The 17,738-nt window shown below is 38.1% G+C and overlaps 1 protein-coding gene across 1 annotated transcript; it reads left to right on the plus strand.

Moving 5' to 3' along the window:
• Positions 1-390: 390 nt before the first annotated feature.
• On the plus strand, positions 391-16,741 carry TMEM263 (transmembrane protein 263). The gene is made up of 3 exons (XM_082850915.1): positions 391-594; positions 10,083-10,152; positions 13,175-16,741. The coding sequence occupies exons 2-3, from the start codon at positions 10,089-10,091 to the stop codon at positions 13,459-13,461; spliced, it is 351 nt and encodes a 116-aa protein (XP_082707041.1). The 5' UTR covers positions 391-594; positions 10,083-10,088; the 3' UTR covers positions 13,462-16,741.
• The last annotated feature ends 997 nt before the right edge of the window (positions 16,742-17,738 follow it).

Below are 17,738 nucleotides of genomic sequence, written 5' to 3' on the forward strand. Positions count from 1 at the left end.
GTTACTCGCGGCGTAACGGGGGCTTCTGGAAGCCGCAGTCTTTACTGCTCGGTCCGCAGGGCCGCCGCCTACGGGTTCTCGAGGCCCCGTGCCCCTCGCCCGATCTGATTGGACGGCGGGGAAAAGGGGCGGGAGGCCCAGGAGGAGGTCCGCACAGGCCGGCCCTGGGTTCTCGCGGTGCCACCAGGCAGGCGAAGGGGCGGGAGTTGGCCGGCGGGGCGGGAGGGATCCTGGCGCGTGCGCACGTCGGGAGGCGACAGGCTGGGGGTGGCTGGGAGGGCTGGGCAGTTCGAGAAACGGGTGGGCGTGTGCCGGATAGGAGCGGGAGGGCCTCGGGGTGCGCGTGCGCGTCGGAGAGCGAGTCGCGGGAGGAGGCGGGAGCGGAGGAGGCGGTGGAGGGGGCGGGTCGCGTCCGGCGCCACGTCCGCAGCCAGAAGGCACCGTCGCCAACCTTGTCTTCTGGCTCCACTGCCAGAGGAGGCGTCTCCGGAGCCCGCAGTTACCCCGGGCTGTGCCCGCCGCTCAGGCCGCCTCAGCCCTCCTAGGTGCTGCCCGCTCCTCCGCCCGGCCCCGGCGCCGGCCCCCGACCCGGCGGTGAGTAAGTCGGGCCGGGAGGGTAGCGGGCGCCGTCCCGGCTTCTTCCTGCCCTCCTTTCTGTTGCCTTTTTTCCGTTAGCTCTGTTAGCTCTTCTGCACCTCACCGTCTCCCTGCCCTGGCCTGGGTGCCCGGAGCGGGGCCTTTTCTTTTTTTGGCGGGGGTGGGCTGCTGCTTAGCGGGGAAGGGGGAGGGGCTGGACGATGTTGGGGACGGGTGGAGGTTCGCTGGCCGGGTTACCCCCTTTTACGTGTCTCTGACTCACCCGCCGTGGTTTGAGATTGGGGACCCTCCTTGGACGCTTCCGCCTGACTTCTTAGCTCCTGGGGTATCAGACCGGGGAAATGGGGGTGGGAGGGCGCCAGCAGCCTGCGAGAGGAGAGGGATGCGGCAGAGGGGCTGCGTGCTGGGCTTCCCCGCCCCGCTAACTCCTAACTTGTTGATAAACCACTCTCTTGGGTTCAAGTACACGATCCTTCAACAGTGGACAGTCTCAGTGTTCTTCCCAGGTAGCCCTACCCCCACACCTAACCTGAACTTGGAAGTGTAGCAGTGGAGAGAGGCGCTTACTGCGCCAGGGGGTGACTGGGGGACTGCTGGAGCACCCACCAGTGCCATCACTGCCTCCCGAGTCTAAATAAAAACCGTGCCTGCTATGCACACGCAGCCTCAAGACTGGTCCCCAGGCTCTCACTTAGGATCAGGTCCCCTCTCCTAAACAGATCGCCTCTTGTACGTTAGAAGACATAGGAATTCTGGAACCCTGTGGGAGTGGGGTTTGCTGGGTGTACAGCGTGGAGCGGAGGGAGGAGGTGCTGAGCTCAGCCCTAGCCAGGGCTCCTACAGGGTCATTTTCTGCCTATCCTGCCACGTCACTCCCTCTGCTTAAAAAAAAAAAAAAAAAAAAAAGGAAACTTGCTAGTGCCCAAAGGGATCAGTGGGGGACAGGGGGGGATCCGGAAGGGGCCACCTGCAAAGGTTTAGAAACACCTAGAGAAGGAGGAGAGTTTATTTGATTTATTCTGCCCTTGTGAACTAATTCCAAATGAAAACACTTTATTTACTATCTGTGATTATTTGTTCTATACTGTTGTTTAACCTTTAAAACTTCTACTGGTTTGGGTGCTCTAAAGGGCTCCCGAGGAATATTGATATCACATCAACAGGTATATGTCTGCGTGTTATGTGTCCATGTCTGTTTTTTTAAAGAAAGAAGGAAGTAACTTTTAATAAACTCATGCATCCTATTTTGATTTTTTTCACTTTCATTTCTTTAGTCTTTGTTATAACATATGTACTAGAAAGCAAGCTCAGTAAAAATATGCCCTTATTTAGAGAACATCGTTAAAAAAGTATAAGTAGTTCTTGTGTGTGGTTCGCTTTTTTTTTTTTCTTTTAAACTCCAGGAAAATCTTTACCTTTCTTTGTTTTAGTCATTGAGTAGTTGTTGTTTTGCTACTTCCTGAAGGTATCTTACTGGTTTATATATAAACACCCTCAGAGTAGGGCCTTGACATTCTCGTTCAGGCTGAAACTTCAGTGTCTAACACAGTGTCTGACACATAGTAGGGACACAAATACCTGTTGAACTAATGAGGTATAATGTAGTGAAAATGACTGGTGTACTGGTTATTTGGTTTGATAGGTTATTGTAATTCTCCTTAATGTTTCATTTAAGGGCAACACTTAAAAATTGCCATTTTGATACTGTCAGTTGTTACTTGTCACTAGGTGTAAGTTTTACTGACACTACTTTTTCTTTCCTGCCACATTCAGTGCATTTCTTGTAGTTCACTTGCTGTTGATTTAATGGGCAGGGGCCATTTTTAAAAGCAGCCTGTTCAGGATAGTTGGTTAACTAGAGAAGCCTAAAAACAGTAAGCTGGTGTTTTAATATGCGCAGTTTGTTGGTGTATGTGAGTTAAAGCTCTGTATAAATGTATTTTTTGAAGCTCCTTATAGTTATTTGGCAAAGAAGCTAAAGCATAGGAGTGAGGATGTGGCAAAGTTCCTATATATAAAATATGTAGAAAAATTTAGCTAATTCATTTATAGTCTTTTTCTTATAGGGAAATTGGCAGTTACTGTTTAATAAGCAATTTTGGAAGTGGCTTTGAAGGTAAACTGTTGTGCATTGTATTTTGTAGTTAGGCGTCATATACAATGTATTAGTGCTTCTTAACTTCCCTTGGTACACAGAGGGGTGTTGCCATAGGCACACTTGAGTACTGTTTTCAGATTTTGTTTTTATTATTAATGAAAACTTTATATATAAAATGTTACAGATATCCACAACATTGATTCACCTGTTTTCCTTTAAAAAAAGGGGGGGTCCATTGTTTACTTATTTCTATTATTAGAAGAAATTACCCTCTAGGGAATAGTGTTGTTATAAATCCTTGCTCAATATATTTACCAGCTGGACAAGAATTATTTCTCCCTGGCCTAAAATGCTTAAAGGAACTGCTGATGAATTGCAGTCTATAGCAAAGAACTCTTTCACATTTCATAATTTCTTTAAAAAAAAACATGACCAGTTTTCGTTGGTACTGTAATGGTTTGTTCACATGTCAGGACCAAATGGTAAAACTGATTTATGTCCACAGAGTAAGTTAAATTATTTGTCCTGATCTCAAGGCTGTTTTCTGTTTTTATTGCCTTCCTTAAGAGACTATGTTTTTTAATAGAAATTTCTGTGCATTATGAGTTCCTCCTATAGAGCAGACTTTTTTTTGGTTTTGAATGCAACTAAATTGATAAACGCTGGTAAAGTATATAACCACTGGATTGTAAACTCTGGCTTAGTGTAGTCCTCTGTGTGTTTAATCACACTGAAACCTTTAGTGCCTATCAGGGTGCCTGGCACGTAGTAGGGACCCAAGTATATGTTGAGTTTAAGGCAGATGGTTTGCATAGAATTTAATAATGTTGTTTAAGGGGGTAACATTTTTAAATGGTCTTTTTGATACTTTTACTGTCAGTTGTTATTTCTATTTACGTGTGTGCTTTAAAATTTTACTAAGCAGATTATTTACCTCTTCCAGTTTTAGGAGATTAGGGCCATATTTGTCTTGACAATTCCTAATTTAAGAGAAAAAAAATGTAATGATGATAATGAACAGCATGGTAATATAAAAAGCATTTCTCCTAGTGATAAAGTGATAGTATCCTAAAGAGGTAATATCACTAAAAATTTGGCACATATATGTATGTAGAGGTTGGGAAAGGTTTATGTGAGTAAAAAGTATAGATGGCATTACAGATAGTTAAGGATTTTAGCAAAAATACCTTTATAAGGTAACTTGGTGTCTTATGATCAAATTAGGGATTCAGAAAAATATATTCCATATACTTAGAGCTTTTGCATAATTTTTATTACCCTAAGAGTTCTGTAGGAATTTGAATACTACATACTTGCTGTTAATACGAGTGATATACAAGAAACTTAAACATTAAAATATATGTATACAAAAAAAAAAATCAATCTCTGTGGCCTCTTAGGGCTTTCAAAGCCAATTTCTTCTGGTCTAGGTAGCCAGGCTTCTGGCCTACACAACTCCAGATTTTCTACTTTATTGATAATCCTGTTTGCAACTCTTGGTAACACTAGTAAACATAACTGTGAATGTAATTTAAGAGCGGCATAAACTCAGGGGAGGTGGGAGCGTGGTTGGGCAGGGAAGAGAGAGCTGGTGAATCTGAGAGTATACCCTAAAGAGGCTCCAGGCAAGAACGAAATTTCTTGAAAGTCTAGTTGTCTTAAAAAATTCCCAAGCACTTTTCATTTAACTTTTTAATTAGTGTGTATTTAAAAGCAAAACTATTTTAAATTACTGTGTAGTAAAATTCATGTCTCTCCTGTGGTTCTTGAAGCCCCTGGAATAGCACTGCCTATTCTTAAAGAACTACATTTGAAGAGCATGAATCTAGCTTGAAGTTATCTTTTTTTTTTTAAACCAAAAATTTGGACCATCTATTGGTATGCATCTTCTGATGCTTCAAGTTAATGTGGATACAGATGATATTTTTATCCCATTTATTACACAAATACTGTTTGTCAGCTTACAACCAAAACATGTACTTAAGAAAAAAATGGTAAGAGTATAAATAAGATTTTCAAACTGTAAATCAGGGAAAAGAGTTGTAAGAGTGGAGGTCTTTGTGTGCTGTCAGGAGCGGGCTGGGGGAGAGTGGGGGAACATAACCGTGAATAAAACTGGGTGATCTTTTCTTCAAGTCAACATTTTGTGATTCAGGAACATTGTTTTTTAGGTGATCAGCTTGATTTGAGGATAACAATAACTACCTACAGTAAATAGGTAGATGAACTGTATCATCTTTAAAAATATCCTTTATGAGTATCACTGATAGTTCTAAGACTTAAAAATATGTATTGTTCTTTAATTACAAGATCAATACATGTTTATGGTAGAATATTAAAATGTAGATGTTAAGTATATATATTTCTCTCTATGTAGAAATACTATATATCTATTCCCCCCATATGTATAATTTCTACCCTCTAGTGGCAATCTTTGTTAGCACTTCGGTATATTTACTTTCAGTCTTTTTATGCGCACTTAAAAAAAAATAGTATCATATGATACATGTCTTTTATATCCCCTAAATACAACATTAACATTTATCCATAGTATTTGATCTTCATAAATTATTTTAATGTTTGCATTGTATGTATCTTTAGGAAGCTTATAAATTCATCTCTTGCCTTCCATGAGGCTGTCTCATTTGACTGTTTATCTTCAGGTGTATTATGTTTGTTTTTGCTGGCTTCTCTTTTGCTCACCTCTTAAACATGAACAGTCCATATAAGCTTATCAGTCTGCTCTCTTACTACTCTTTTCCTTGATCATATCACTCACCCCCTGCAGCTTCAGGTATCACTTCAGACCATTCTCAGGACCTCAACTCTTACTCTCACTTTGTGCTGACTTTCAGGCCCTTTTAAATACAATTGCCTGCTAAAAGTCTCCTGTAGATGGCCTGCAGGCATCTCAAAGGGCTGTTCAAGAACAAGTCCTTTCACTGAACCCATAGTCATCAATACTGTGTACACTTATTTGTTAAGTGTTCTTGCCGCAATAAACATTTAAAAAAATGTCCATCTTCTCCTCTCCAGTCCTGTCTTCATCATCATTTCTATTTAGTTTCTCATGCTAGAAATTTTACACCCTATATTCTCCTTTTATCTCACATTAATACCCAAGTTATGTTCTACTTCATACAAAAAAGTCAAGTATTTGAGTATCCCCACTCATCAGGCATTAATTAAGGCTCTGGGAATGGAGCAGTGACAAAACCAAGCTTTGTTCCAATAGAGCTTACATTCTAATTGTGAGTGACACAAAGTAAACATATATATCAAGTGACAGTAAAAGCAATGAAGAAAATAGAGCAGTGTGTTAGGAGAAAATGATAGGGAAAGGAGGGTGCTAATCTATTATAAGGTGGTCAGGGAAGACCTCTGAGAAGGGGACACTTGCACAAAGACCTGAAGGAAGTAAGGAATCAAGTCAGGTACATACACTGGGGAAGAGCCTTTCAGGAAAAGATGAGCAAGGAAGCCTATGTTGTCAAGCTGGATTGAGCAAGAGGCAGAGTGGTAGGAGATGCTATCGGGGTATTAGATGTTGGGCCCTCAAAGGCAAAGGGAAGGACTCTGGATTTTATTCTGGGCAAAATAGGAAGCAGTTGGAGGGTTTTAAGCAGAGTATGACATGGCTAGACTGAAGGAAGAGCACAGGCGGAAGCTTGGAGGCCAGTTAAGAGATTTTGTAGTTGTCCGCAGCTCTACTCTTTTAAAATGATGGTCTTTTTCTTTTTTAAATTACAAGATAGATATATGTGGAAAAATTATTTTTTTAAAAAAAGGGATTCTGTATTAGGAGGAAGAGGTTAAGACTTTTTGTAGAGATTTGTGGGATATATACAGAAAAGCAGTTTTAAAATATATGCAGTTACTAGCACACCTGTTTTAAAACCCCAGCTAAAATATGTAAGATGTATGTGTGTATATAGTATCCCTATATTTCTGTACAGAATACTGTGATATCTATTGATTAGTTGATCAGCCAGATGATCTCTTGGTATACAGATACTGGGATCACAGTGCTGAGTAAGGTAGACAAAGTGTCTCTCCTTTTGGAATTAACAGTCCAATGGGGAAGAAAGTGACTCCAAAATAGTTATTCTTCAGGAAGGGACACACACATTTCTGGCCATTCTGCCAGGAGCTTCTGCATGTTTTGTTTTGAATTGTTAAATAGTATTCTCATCTTAGAGTTAGGGCTAGAATATCTTTAATTTCTATTTCTTGAACAGCAAGGATCTGATGAAGTTATTTGTCCTCAGCCATATAGTTTATAGTCAAGTTGGGATTCAGCTGCAGGCTCTCTGATTCCAGAACTTTAAACACTACACTGTATAATTTCTCATGATCTTACCATGATGATATGTTAAAGAAATATAAATATGAATGGAAATAAATTTAATTAATTTAATTTCTGGCTTAAGGGAGTTTTAAAATTAAGGCAAATCAATCAGGAACTCTTTCTCCCAGTAATGCATCAGCTGATACTCTCAGGTTTTGGTTTTTTTTGGTCAGAGATTACATATCTTTACTGTTACTTTTAAAATCTTAACTGTATATGGGATGATAATGCTAAATTAACAAACCAGACCAGCATAAGATTAGGTGCTCTTGATCAGTGGTCTGAGTCAGGGTTTTCACTAGAGCAACTAAAAGATATTTATTTAAGCACAGGACGTATGCTGCTGGATGCTGTGGGGTGCAGTGAGGCCCCATGTTACACAGGGTTTAGGTTTTAAAGATGTTTCAAGTTGAATTACATGAAGTTAAATTACCTTTGAAAAATCCCACTTCTCACACTGCTACCTCTGCCACCCTCATTTGCCACCAGTGTTTTTTGCCTGAATTATTGAAATATAGAAGGAAATATGCATGACTTTTTATCTGATCATCTGGTGCTGAAAGCAGTAGGAGTCATAAAGGAAAGGGGAACGTCCCTGACCCTTCTTTGACCACTTAAATTTAGTTCTGATAAACGTTGCAATACGTGTGAGCCTTGAAAACATTAAGTCTCCCAATTGGTCCTTCTGTCTCTGTTCTTGCTTTCTCATTGCTTGTTCTCCCCACACAGCCAGAACGATCTTTAAAAAGTGTAAATCAGAACACATTACCCCTCTGGTCAGTGCCTTTCACTGGCTCCCCATCTCAGAGTTAAAAACTAATTGCCACGATGGCCTATATGGGCCTATGTCATCCAGACCTCACTCTTTGACCTCTTCTTCTACTGCCTTTTGCTGCAGCCCCTGCCACATTTTTCTGGCTGTTCCTTCTTGTCTGTAGTAAGCTCCTACCTCAGGACCTTTGCATTTACTGTTTTTTTCTGTCTTGAGGGCTCTTGACCCAAGAGCCCTCAAGGCAGAAAGGATATCTTATATCCTTAACCTCCTTTGGGATGTCACCACAATGAGGCCTTCACAGACTCTCCCATTTAAAATATCACATCCTCTTCCCCTTCATGCCTTTTTCTCCATAGCATTTAACACCATCTGATAAACAGTATATTCTTTGAATATGTATTTATTGTCTTCCCCACTAGCCAATATGGAATGTTCATGATGGCAGAGATTTTTTTGGTCTGTATTGATCACAGCTATATCCTATGCACCTAAAACATGACCCTTAGTAGGTACTCAATAAATTTTTAATCAGCGTATTAAAGTACATTGGTAGTTTTCACAATATTCTTTTTTTCCCCAGCTTTATTGAGATATAATTGACATACAGCATTGTGTAAGTTTAAGGTGTATAATGTAATGGTTTGATACACATATATATTGCAGAATGTTTACCAGATTAAGGTTAGTTAACACATCCTTCAACTCATATAATTACTTTTGTTGTTATGGTGAGAACATTTTAAGATCTACTTGTAGCAACTTTCAAGTATACAATACAGTAGTTTTAACTACAGTCATCATGCTGTGCATTAGGTCCTCAGAACTTATTCCTCTTGTAACAGAAAGCTTGTAGCCTTTGACCAACGTCTTATTTCCCCTACCCCACACCCCCCGCCCCGTGCAACCACCTTTCTATGAGCTTGGCCTTTTTAGATTCCATATATGTAAGTGACATAATATAGTATTTGTCTTTCTGTGTCTGACTTATTTCACTTAGCATAATGTCCTCAAGGTTCATCCATGTTGTTTTGCAGATGGCAGGATTTTATAATATCCTTTAAAATCTGTTGTATTATATATGTACAGATACAATAATTTAGGCTTCATGGTTTTATGACTAAGAAATACTTAGTTGACTACTGGGATCACAACCCTAGTTTTCTGGCCAAGCAAGAAAGCTTTTAGACCAATCTTGACTTGTTTTAGTCTTTACTTAGTCAATGGAATATAAATCAAATATTTTAAGATAGTAAGGAGATTGGGAAAAGAAAGTTTATGTGTTCTTCATCCCAACATAGCTTATTTTATTTCTTAGTTTCCGTTATTACTTGTACTTAGACGTAGTCTATAGTATATATATATATTATAGTAGATTTTGAATTCTTTTGCTACTTCTGTTCATACGAGTTCTAAAAGTAACAATAAAAAAGTAATCATGGGCTTCCCTGGTGGCGCAGTGGTTGAGAGTCCGCCTGCCGATGCAGGGGACACGGGTTCGTGCCCCGGTCCGGGAAGATCCCACATGCCGCGGAGTGGCTGCGCCCGTGAGCCATGGCCGCTGAGCCTGCGCGTCTGGAGCCTGTTGCTCAGCAACAGGAGAGGCCACAACAGTGAGAGGCCCGCGTACCGGAAAAAAAAAAAAAAAGTAATCAAAATCCTTCTCTTCTCTTAGTGATTCAGATTGGTGCTGTCATCTTTATAGGAGAAGAATGTCATGTTTTTGAGGAAATTTTCAGATAGAACATGTTTTTTAGTTCATAGTATAGGTTTTTCTTTGAGTCTGTTGTGAAATAAATTCTGTAGGAGGAGGCACTTAAAATTTTTGTCTGCTAACCCCCACCTTCCAACTTTCTTTCAGTTGGTAATTTTCAATTTCAGTTGAAGCAGCAGTAACAACATAGGAAAGCTTGTACCATGCCTGCCAATCTTTGCTTGATTTGAGATAAGATTTATGTTGTCCACTAGTATAATTGAAAGTATTTCTCAAACACCATAAAGTAGAAGACAGACAAGGTGAAGTAGTCTTGTTATGGTTGTTTTAAAAATGTTGTTTATCAGGGGTTTGCTGGTGGTCTAGTAATTAGGATCCTGCACTTTCACTCCTGTGGCCCGGGGTTCAATCCCTGGTTGTGCAGCTCAGCCAAAATAAAAAAAAATAAGTAAAATGTTGTTTATCTGAATAAAGTTGATTAAGTCTTGATCAAGCATATAAAAAGAGGTAGTCTCAGATGTTGAAATTAAAATGAAATGTGTGTGTTTTTTAGGAGATCATGAATCAGACAGATAAAAATCAACAAGAAATCCCATCATACCTTAGTGATGAACCACCAGAAGGTAAGTACGCATCTGTAATACTAAGAATGAAAAAAATCCTAGTGAATTAAACTTGATTGTTTTCATTAACTTTAAAGTAACATAACCTGTTTTCCTTGTCAGTAAATGTGTTCCAAAAATACTTAAACATTTTTAGCTTTTAATAAGAAAGCATAGATATTGGTAAATGGGGACATAATGTAACTTTTATATAAGGTCTATCAATATTTTTCTGCTACTCTTTTAAGACCATTTCACGAGTATCCTTTCACTTGTAAAGAGTTGGGTGAGGTGCAGAGGAAGGATGGACTAGGTTATGTCATGCATACGAAAACTCACTTCAAGAGGCACTTGAGATTTGTTGTTAAACTCCTGTTATTCGTTACATTATAATGGGTAACTCTTCCTTTTTTAATACATGGTTTTAGTGTCTGCTTAATTTATTTTTTGGTGTGAAAATTGTGACATCAGGAATCATTTTATTCTTACCTTCAAAAATCTTTGGAAACACTAAATGCACACATGCATGTCCTCACTATGTACAGAAACAGAGTAGCTGTTTTCTTTATTTTCTCCCTTTATTTTTAAGGACTAGTAGTCTAGAGTTTTGAAAAGAAAAGTTAGGGCTCAGTGAGAAAGTTAGGAAGGACTTATGAGAAAGAAGTCAGGAAAGAGATAAAGGCTGTCCAGGAGCATGATTGTTAAGGAAGAGAACAGCCTCAGGGATGTCTTTATATTGGCAACCTGTTAAAAGTAGTCTGCAAAGTGGATAATTTATATGGTGGTAATTAAGAATACACTGTAATTTTTAAAAAAGAGTACACTGTAATTAAGAGATCAACAGCATTAGTATGTATCTGATTTCACTAAGAAAAATTGCCTTCATTAAATGCATGTACACCAAATTTGGCATAGCAGGATAATACTAATGAGGTATTCAGCATGAGGTAGTTATCTGTTTTATCCTCAAATCAAGATTTTCCCCTTTTCCTAGTATTACTAACCTTGATTACAAAAGAATGACCACTTATGTAATCCTTTCCATCATAATTGTATAATTAATATATTCAAATGCTTATCTATGTCTTAAGCCTTTTATTTCAGCTATTTTAAAATTTTTATATTAACTATGTTTATTACTCAGTTTCAATTAAACAGTTGGTTTTATAAATTTAGCCATTGCTATATCTTCATCAGTGAGCTATTTTGACTAATCAATGAGACTTTCTTCCTGTGAAAGGATGTAAAATCTCCAAACAGTGAAAAGAAAATCTTACTCAAGGTAAATTTGTGTCTGTGTATTTAAAGAAACTCAATTTTCAGATTTTTTTTCTCTTTCAAATATTGTTGGTTTTCCAATGTTACCTTCTCTGATAACCACATTCTGCTAGGTTATAGTAGCTTTGGGTGTCTTAGTTGAACTTACGTACCCAAGAATTTACCTTTCTTGTGTGAGATTATACCTTTTTAGTGGTTATAGCCTGAACTGTATAGTTACCAAGTATTTTTTCATGAAGTTTAAAAAAATAAACACACTATTGCTTATGTGTTGTCGCCGCCTGAGTCATTAGATTATGAAGGAGAAAAGGTCTGTGTGTGTTTGAGGCTGGCAGAAGCAAATTTTTTTGAAATCTTCCTGCTAGTCATTTTATGCTGGAGTTTGGGGTTACATGCCAGTTTGAGTGCCTCTATTAAACAAACAAAGAAACCAAAGAGAAAAGACTTGTGACAATAAATCTGAATATCTCATACTGATGTTACCTTTTCTGGAAGTATATGAAGAGTTTTTACAAACTAGATACTTAAATCACATACTCTCTTTTATAAAAATTACTGGGGCAGTGGAAGTATTAACCATAGCTCTGGTTTCTCCATGTTACAAAAAAGATTATATGTAGGTAACAGGATTTTAAGTGATGAATAATTTTCCTATTTTTACATATAATATTAGCTCTTTAAATACATTATTAAGGAGCACATAGAATAGAAACCCAAATATATTTAAGTTAGTGGTTCTCAAATTATTTGTCTCAGGATGCTTTCTACTTTAAAAAAAATTGAGGATTCCAAAGAGCTTATATCTTTGTTGATATTTGCCATATTAACAATAAAAACAGAAATTAAGTATTTTATTATGAAAAGAACTCAGTAGGCCCATTACATATTAACATAATTAACATATTTTTTGAAAAATATGAAACTATTTTCCAAAACAAAAAAAAATTGTGAGCAGGGTGATTTGTTTGTTTGTGGCCATACCGTGTGGCTTGTGGGATCTTAGTTTCCCGATCAGGGATCAAATCCAGGCCCTTGGCAGTGAAAGTGCAGAGTCCTAACCACTGGACCACCAGAGAATTTCTGACATGGTTTTAAAATTTTTGCAAATCTCTTTAATATTGGGATTAATAGAAGAGAGCTAGATTCTCACAGTTTAGTCTTCTGTGTTTAGTCTGTTGTGTTACTGCCTGTCATTTAGCTTCTGGAAAATTCTGTTTTAGACTGGACAGAATGAAAGTGAAAGACAAATGACATGTTAATATTATTATGAAAGCAGTTTTTACCCCGAAATGGTCCTGGGGATACTCAAGGGTTCCAGACCATACCTGAGAACCAGTGCTTTAAATGAAGAAGGTTGTTTCAGTAATGGCTGATTGAATTCTATCAAGGAAATAAGGGCTAAATATATTTATCTTTTTATTTTTTCATGCTCCTTTTAGGATATAAAATAAAGATGTTTTTATTAAAAGCAATAAAACTATAAATCAAGGAGACATTTAAAATAGTCTTCTATTTTATGAAAGTTGTCTAGTCTCTAAAGCATTTCTTTTCATAGATACTAAGACTTAGCATTGGACCAAGATGTTTTAAAAACATGTACAACTATACCCTTGAGGGAAGAGCTATTGATGTCTTGATCAGATATGTATTTATGTGGTTGACCTTTTCAATACAATCTGCTGGTTGTTAGGAAGGTTACTCAGTGATTTGTACTGTTCTTATAAAGACTTACATTTGACTGTCTTATGATATTTTCTCTTATTAGGTTCAATGAAAGATCACCCACAGCAGCAACCAGGCATGCTGTCCCGTGTGACTGGGGGTATCTTCAGTGTTACAAAGGGAGCCGTTGGTGCCACCATTGGTGGTGTGGCTTGGATTGGTGGAAAGAGTCTGGAGGTGACCAAAACAGCTGTTACAACTGTGCCTTCCATGGGAATAGGGCTGGTGAAAGGGGGCGTGTCTGCTGTGGCTGGAGGTGTTACAGCTGTTGGCTCTGCTGTTGTAAACAAAGTGCCCTTAACAGGAAAGAAGAAAGACAAATCTGACTAAAATATGGAGATACACTTGCTCTCCACAGCATTATGATGCCAGTGGCATTGAATTGCTAAATTACAGACTACAACCAAGTCACCTGTTTTGGACGTTTATCTTCTAACTGCTGTGTTGAAAGTATTGATGACTGACTGGCTTTTGTCTAAAAGGAAGAGACCAATACTAGCACAGTGTATGAAGGTTTCTCATACTTAAATTCCAGCTTTTTATCTGGTAAAATGTTACACTTATTTAGTTGTAACTAAAGATAAGGTATATTTGAATATTTACTACATAAGTCTTTCAGTTTAACTAAAAATGTGAAAGTTGAATTTAGTGGATGATCTTTACAGTTCCATATGTATAATGTGCCAGGTAACTCATCTGCCCCTTAAGAAGGGAACCTTGACCTACATAAATGTACCTTTGATGTGCCTAATAGTTTCAGATGTCTTAGTTTTTTTAATAACCATAGTTGATTAGACGAAGAGGCATTCTTTTCTTATTTAAGATGGTAAAAGTAGCAGGAACTAGAGAAGTTTAAAAGAAAAGATTCATGGTTTTATGAGTATTAACCATCTTTTGTTAGATAGGCATATATTAATTTAATCATTGATGCCTTACAAAAGAAAACATCTTTTCTAATACCCTGAATATGTGCAGTTCTTAGGATTATTATTATATATGGATTCTTTCAAAAGTTGTTTGTGAAATTAGTTTTCCCTCAAGAATCTCAGGATTAGTGACATAAAGGCATTTCTTGCTCTCAGCAGATTAGGATAAGTGTTTGATAACTGTCAGTAGTTATAACCAAATTGTACACTTCAACCTGGGTTCATGCTCCATCATTAATAAACCTCACAGTGCCTAAGGAACATTTCTTTGCTGGTCAGAAGCTGTGTTAATAAAAGAGTTTCATATTAAGGAGGAAAACATAAATCATTTTAAGTTCTTAAGAATTACCTAAAGCATCCAAGATATAAAAAATTCTTCACACCTGTTTTGTCTCCAGGATGGCTTAAATTACTAGCAGTACCCCTTTCAAAAAACACAGTGAAAGCAGCCACAGATGTGTGGGGGCTGACTCTTAAATTGAACGGAATGGGCTCCATAGATTAGTTTTGAATGTAAAATATATGTAACTGCTTTCTGTTTGACAGGCTTTTAAAATGTCATCTTACACTCCTTTAAAGCAGCTGTAAACTTTGTACCATTTTCCAAGTCAACTTCAGGCAGGAAATTGAATTTTTTGGTTGCGGATGATAAGTGTGTTGTGTCTCATTAACGTCTCATCATGTCTCATTCATTCTAAAAGAATATGACTTAGCTGGAATTCTTTTTTTTTTTTTTTTTTTTTCCCCCGGTACGCGGGCCTCTCACTGCCGCCGCCTCTCCTGTTGCGGAGCACAGGCTCCGGACACGCAGGCTCGGGACGCGCAGGCTCAGCGGCCATGGCTCACAAGCCAAGCCGCTCTGCGGCATGTGGGATCTTCCTGGACCAGGGCACGAACCCGTGTCCCCTGCATCGGCAGGCGGGCTCCCAACCACTGCGCCACCAGGGAAGCCCGAATTCATCTTTTTTTTGTTTCATAAAAATTTTAAAAGTGGCATTTCTCTTAACCAAGGGTTTAATCCCAGCCTGAAAAATCTTAATTTTCCTTAAGTTTGGAAATTTGCCACCATTCTGCAGACTTTTTTTTTTTAACGAGCAAGGGGAAGAAAGGAGGTGATGCTCTGGAGTAAGTCAAAACAGCATTCCTGAGAACTTAGATCACTCCAACACCCAAAGCTTAAATGTTTGTTTGCAACCCACTAAGAGTTTTACATTAATAATGTGGATCAACAAATGGGTAAGAACAAAACTTAGCTTTTAAAAGCTTTCATAAATACCAGCAGGGATTGAAGTAAATCCACAAAGGTTCTTGAACCTTTCTACCATATACAACACTGGAAAGTCATTAGGGAGTTAATCAAAAATTAAATTGTTGTTTATTTCATCCAGTATGATTAAACGTATATTTGTTCGTATATCTGGTCAAATGTCATAATTAGCAAGGGGATTTAAAAAAAAAAAACAAAATTAACGGATGAACACTAAATAATGATCTAAGTAATGGTATTGGAGAATTTGTTTCCTGCTATTTGAAAGAAATTATTGCTTCATTGCTAGCTTATATTTCTAAATTATCTTTTTATCTTCATCGGCTCTGCCGTGCTTTGTACCTGAATTTCTAAATATAGACTTTAGTTTACTGTATGCTTGAATATTTATTTTCAACTTTGCTTGTCTTTAAAATTGCTTGAGGAAAAATGGTTGTAATTAATTTCTGCTACAGAAAAGCCACCTGGACAAGCCACCTGGTACATTTTATCTCATCAAGTTTGTTTTAAATTTTAAATTATAACTTTGTTCAGGAGAGGCTTTGCAATGATAGCAGAGAACTTGTACAAATGAAGTTAGTTGTAGACGTTCTTGTTGAAATGAACTTGCCATTTGATGATATGTAAAGCTGTACACTTGAGTCTTTCTCTGTTTATTTCGTAGACTAGCAATCTGACCTGTTAAACAGTACTAGTTCACTTCAAGAAGCTAATAAGGTGGTTGTTGTATACACCTGGAGGCATCTGTTATTCAGCTTATCTTTTGAGTGGGTATTCAACACAATGAGGATAAACTTGTGTGACCCACTTGAATGACTGATCTAATAATGTTGACGTTATGAATCCTGTACTTAGTGAAATGTCAGATGAAAATAACTGATGACTGAATAAATTTTTTTGTATTAAAGGAATGGGAAAAGAAGACATGAATCTTTAATAAAGCACTATGATCTGCAAAAGATGAACTGTTTCATAAAGATCTAAGGAAATAAAGGAAATTTTAAAACAGGGTAGTCTTAAAATTTTAGTTATATAGAAATTCAGAAAGTACTGTAGCCAGTTTTTAAATTTTTTTATACTAATGCAACATGACAGAACATCTCCAAATATGAATTTTGATGCCAACACAACAATGAAATACAAATATATTTTAAACAACTCTAATAAAGATTAAAAATGCAGATTTCTGGGTTTGACTGCAATTTGCTGAATCTCTGCAGGGTGGGATCCAAGATTGCAGTTTAACAACCTCTGCAGGTGATTCTTTTGCAGTCTAAAACTTGGGAACTGATGGAGGAATTATAAAGTAGGGAGCACACTTCCCTCTGTTCTAAGCAGCTGTGGAACCAACTTAGACCTCTTACTGGCCAGAAGTGACTCAAAGGGATGGGAACCAGTGGAGGAAGGAAGAAAATTGATATTTACTGGGCATCTACTTACCTACCAGGTACTGTCCATAAATTCTCTGATTTAATCAGTATGAGGACCTTATGAGGAAAAGTATCTTTATTCCCTTTTTACAAATATGGAGCAAGCACAGTTCCAGTGTTGAATTTCCCGTAACACTTCTGAATTTGTGTAAGTCAGAACCTCTCCATCTTATGTCCAGAAACAAAGGGGACTACTCAGTAGCTAGTCCTTCATTCCGCTGCTGGCATTAGTGCTGCCTGTATGCTTGATTTACCAGGCTGTCTGATTTGAGCTCACTGGAAGTCTTCTGGGTGATCATATTTACTTTGGTAGCTAATTACATTTTGCCACAGATACGAATTTATACATAAACTGTTTAAAGGAAATCATGTATTTTGTTATAGCCTTTTTTTCACAGAGGAAATGAAATTTGACTCTAGTGTTTTATGTAAGGATATCTCCCCCTGTTATGTTGTTTTTGAAAATCTAAAAGTTTATTTGTAGGAAGATCTGAGTAAGAATGCAAGAATAGAAAAAGGCAGAGGTACAAGGGCTAAAAGATAACGGACTAGGATTTGGTCTAAAGGACAGGTCAGTATACTGCATGTTTGACCATGAATGTGGATTTATTTTACTTTAAACTTTTCAAGTTAGAGTAAGCTACAAATGCATTTCTGTAACCATAACTGCCCCATTTGCTGCTGTACTGACAAAGCTCTTAATGGCCACTCAACTCTGCTAAACTTTCTTATATACCTTCATGTTTGTTTACTTTCCTACTCCTCAAAGTGACTATTTCATACCTCCTCTTTCCATCTCTCCTGCTATACTCCCCTCCTCCCATTCTAAATCTCTCTGTAAAAAGAGGCAACCAGACAGTAAGACTCCTGCCTCTCACAGTGCACACTCTATCAACCTGCCTGCATCTGTTCCCATGCTCTGTGGACCAGGACTAGTAGCTCTGCTTTTATCCGAAGTCAGTCCACCTTCACTTCCTCAAGGAT

This window comes from Leucopleurus acutus (assembly GCF_964270905.1).
Source record: "Leucopleurus acutus genome assembly, chromosome: 11".
Classification (NCBI taxonomy): domain Eukaryota; kingdom Metazoa; phylum Chordata; class Mammalia; order Artiodactyla; family Delphinidae; genus Leucopleurus; species Leucopleurus acutus.

Bases quoted from the DNA above. Each gene is read 5' to 3' on its own strand.
- TMEM263 (XM_082850915.1), top strand. From the start codon at position 10,089: ATGAATCAGACAGATAAAAATCAACAAGAAATCCCATCATACCTTAGT. The intron at 10,153-13,174 runs GTAAGTACGCAT...TTCTCTTATTAG, and splicing joins TAGTGATGAACCACCAGAAG to GTTCAATGAAAGATCACCCA.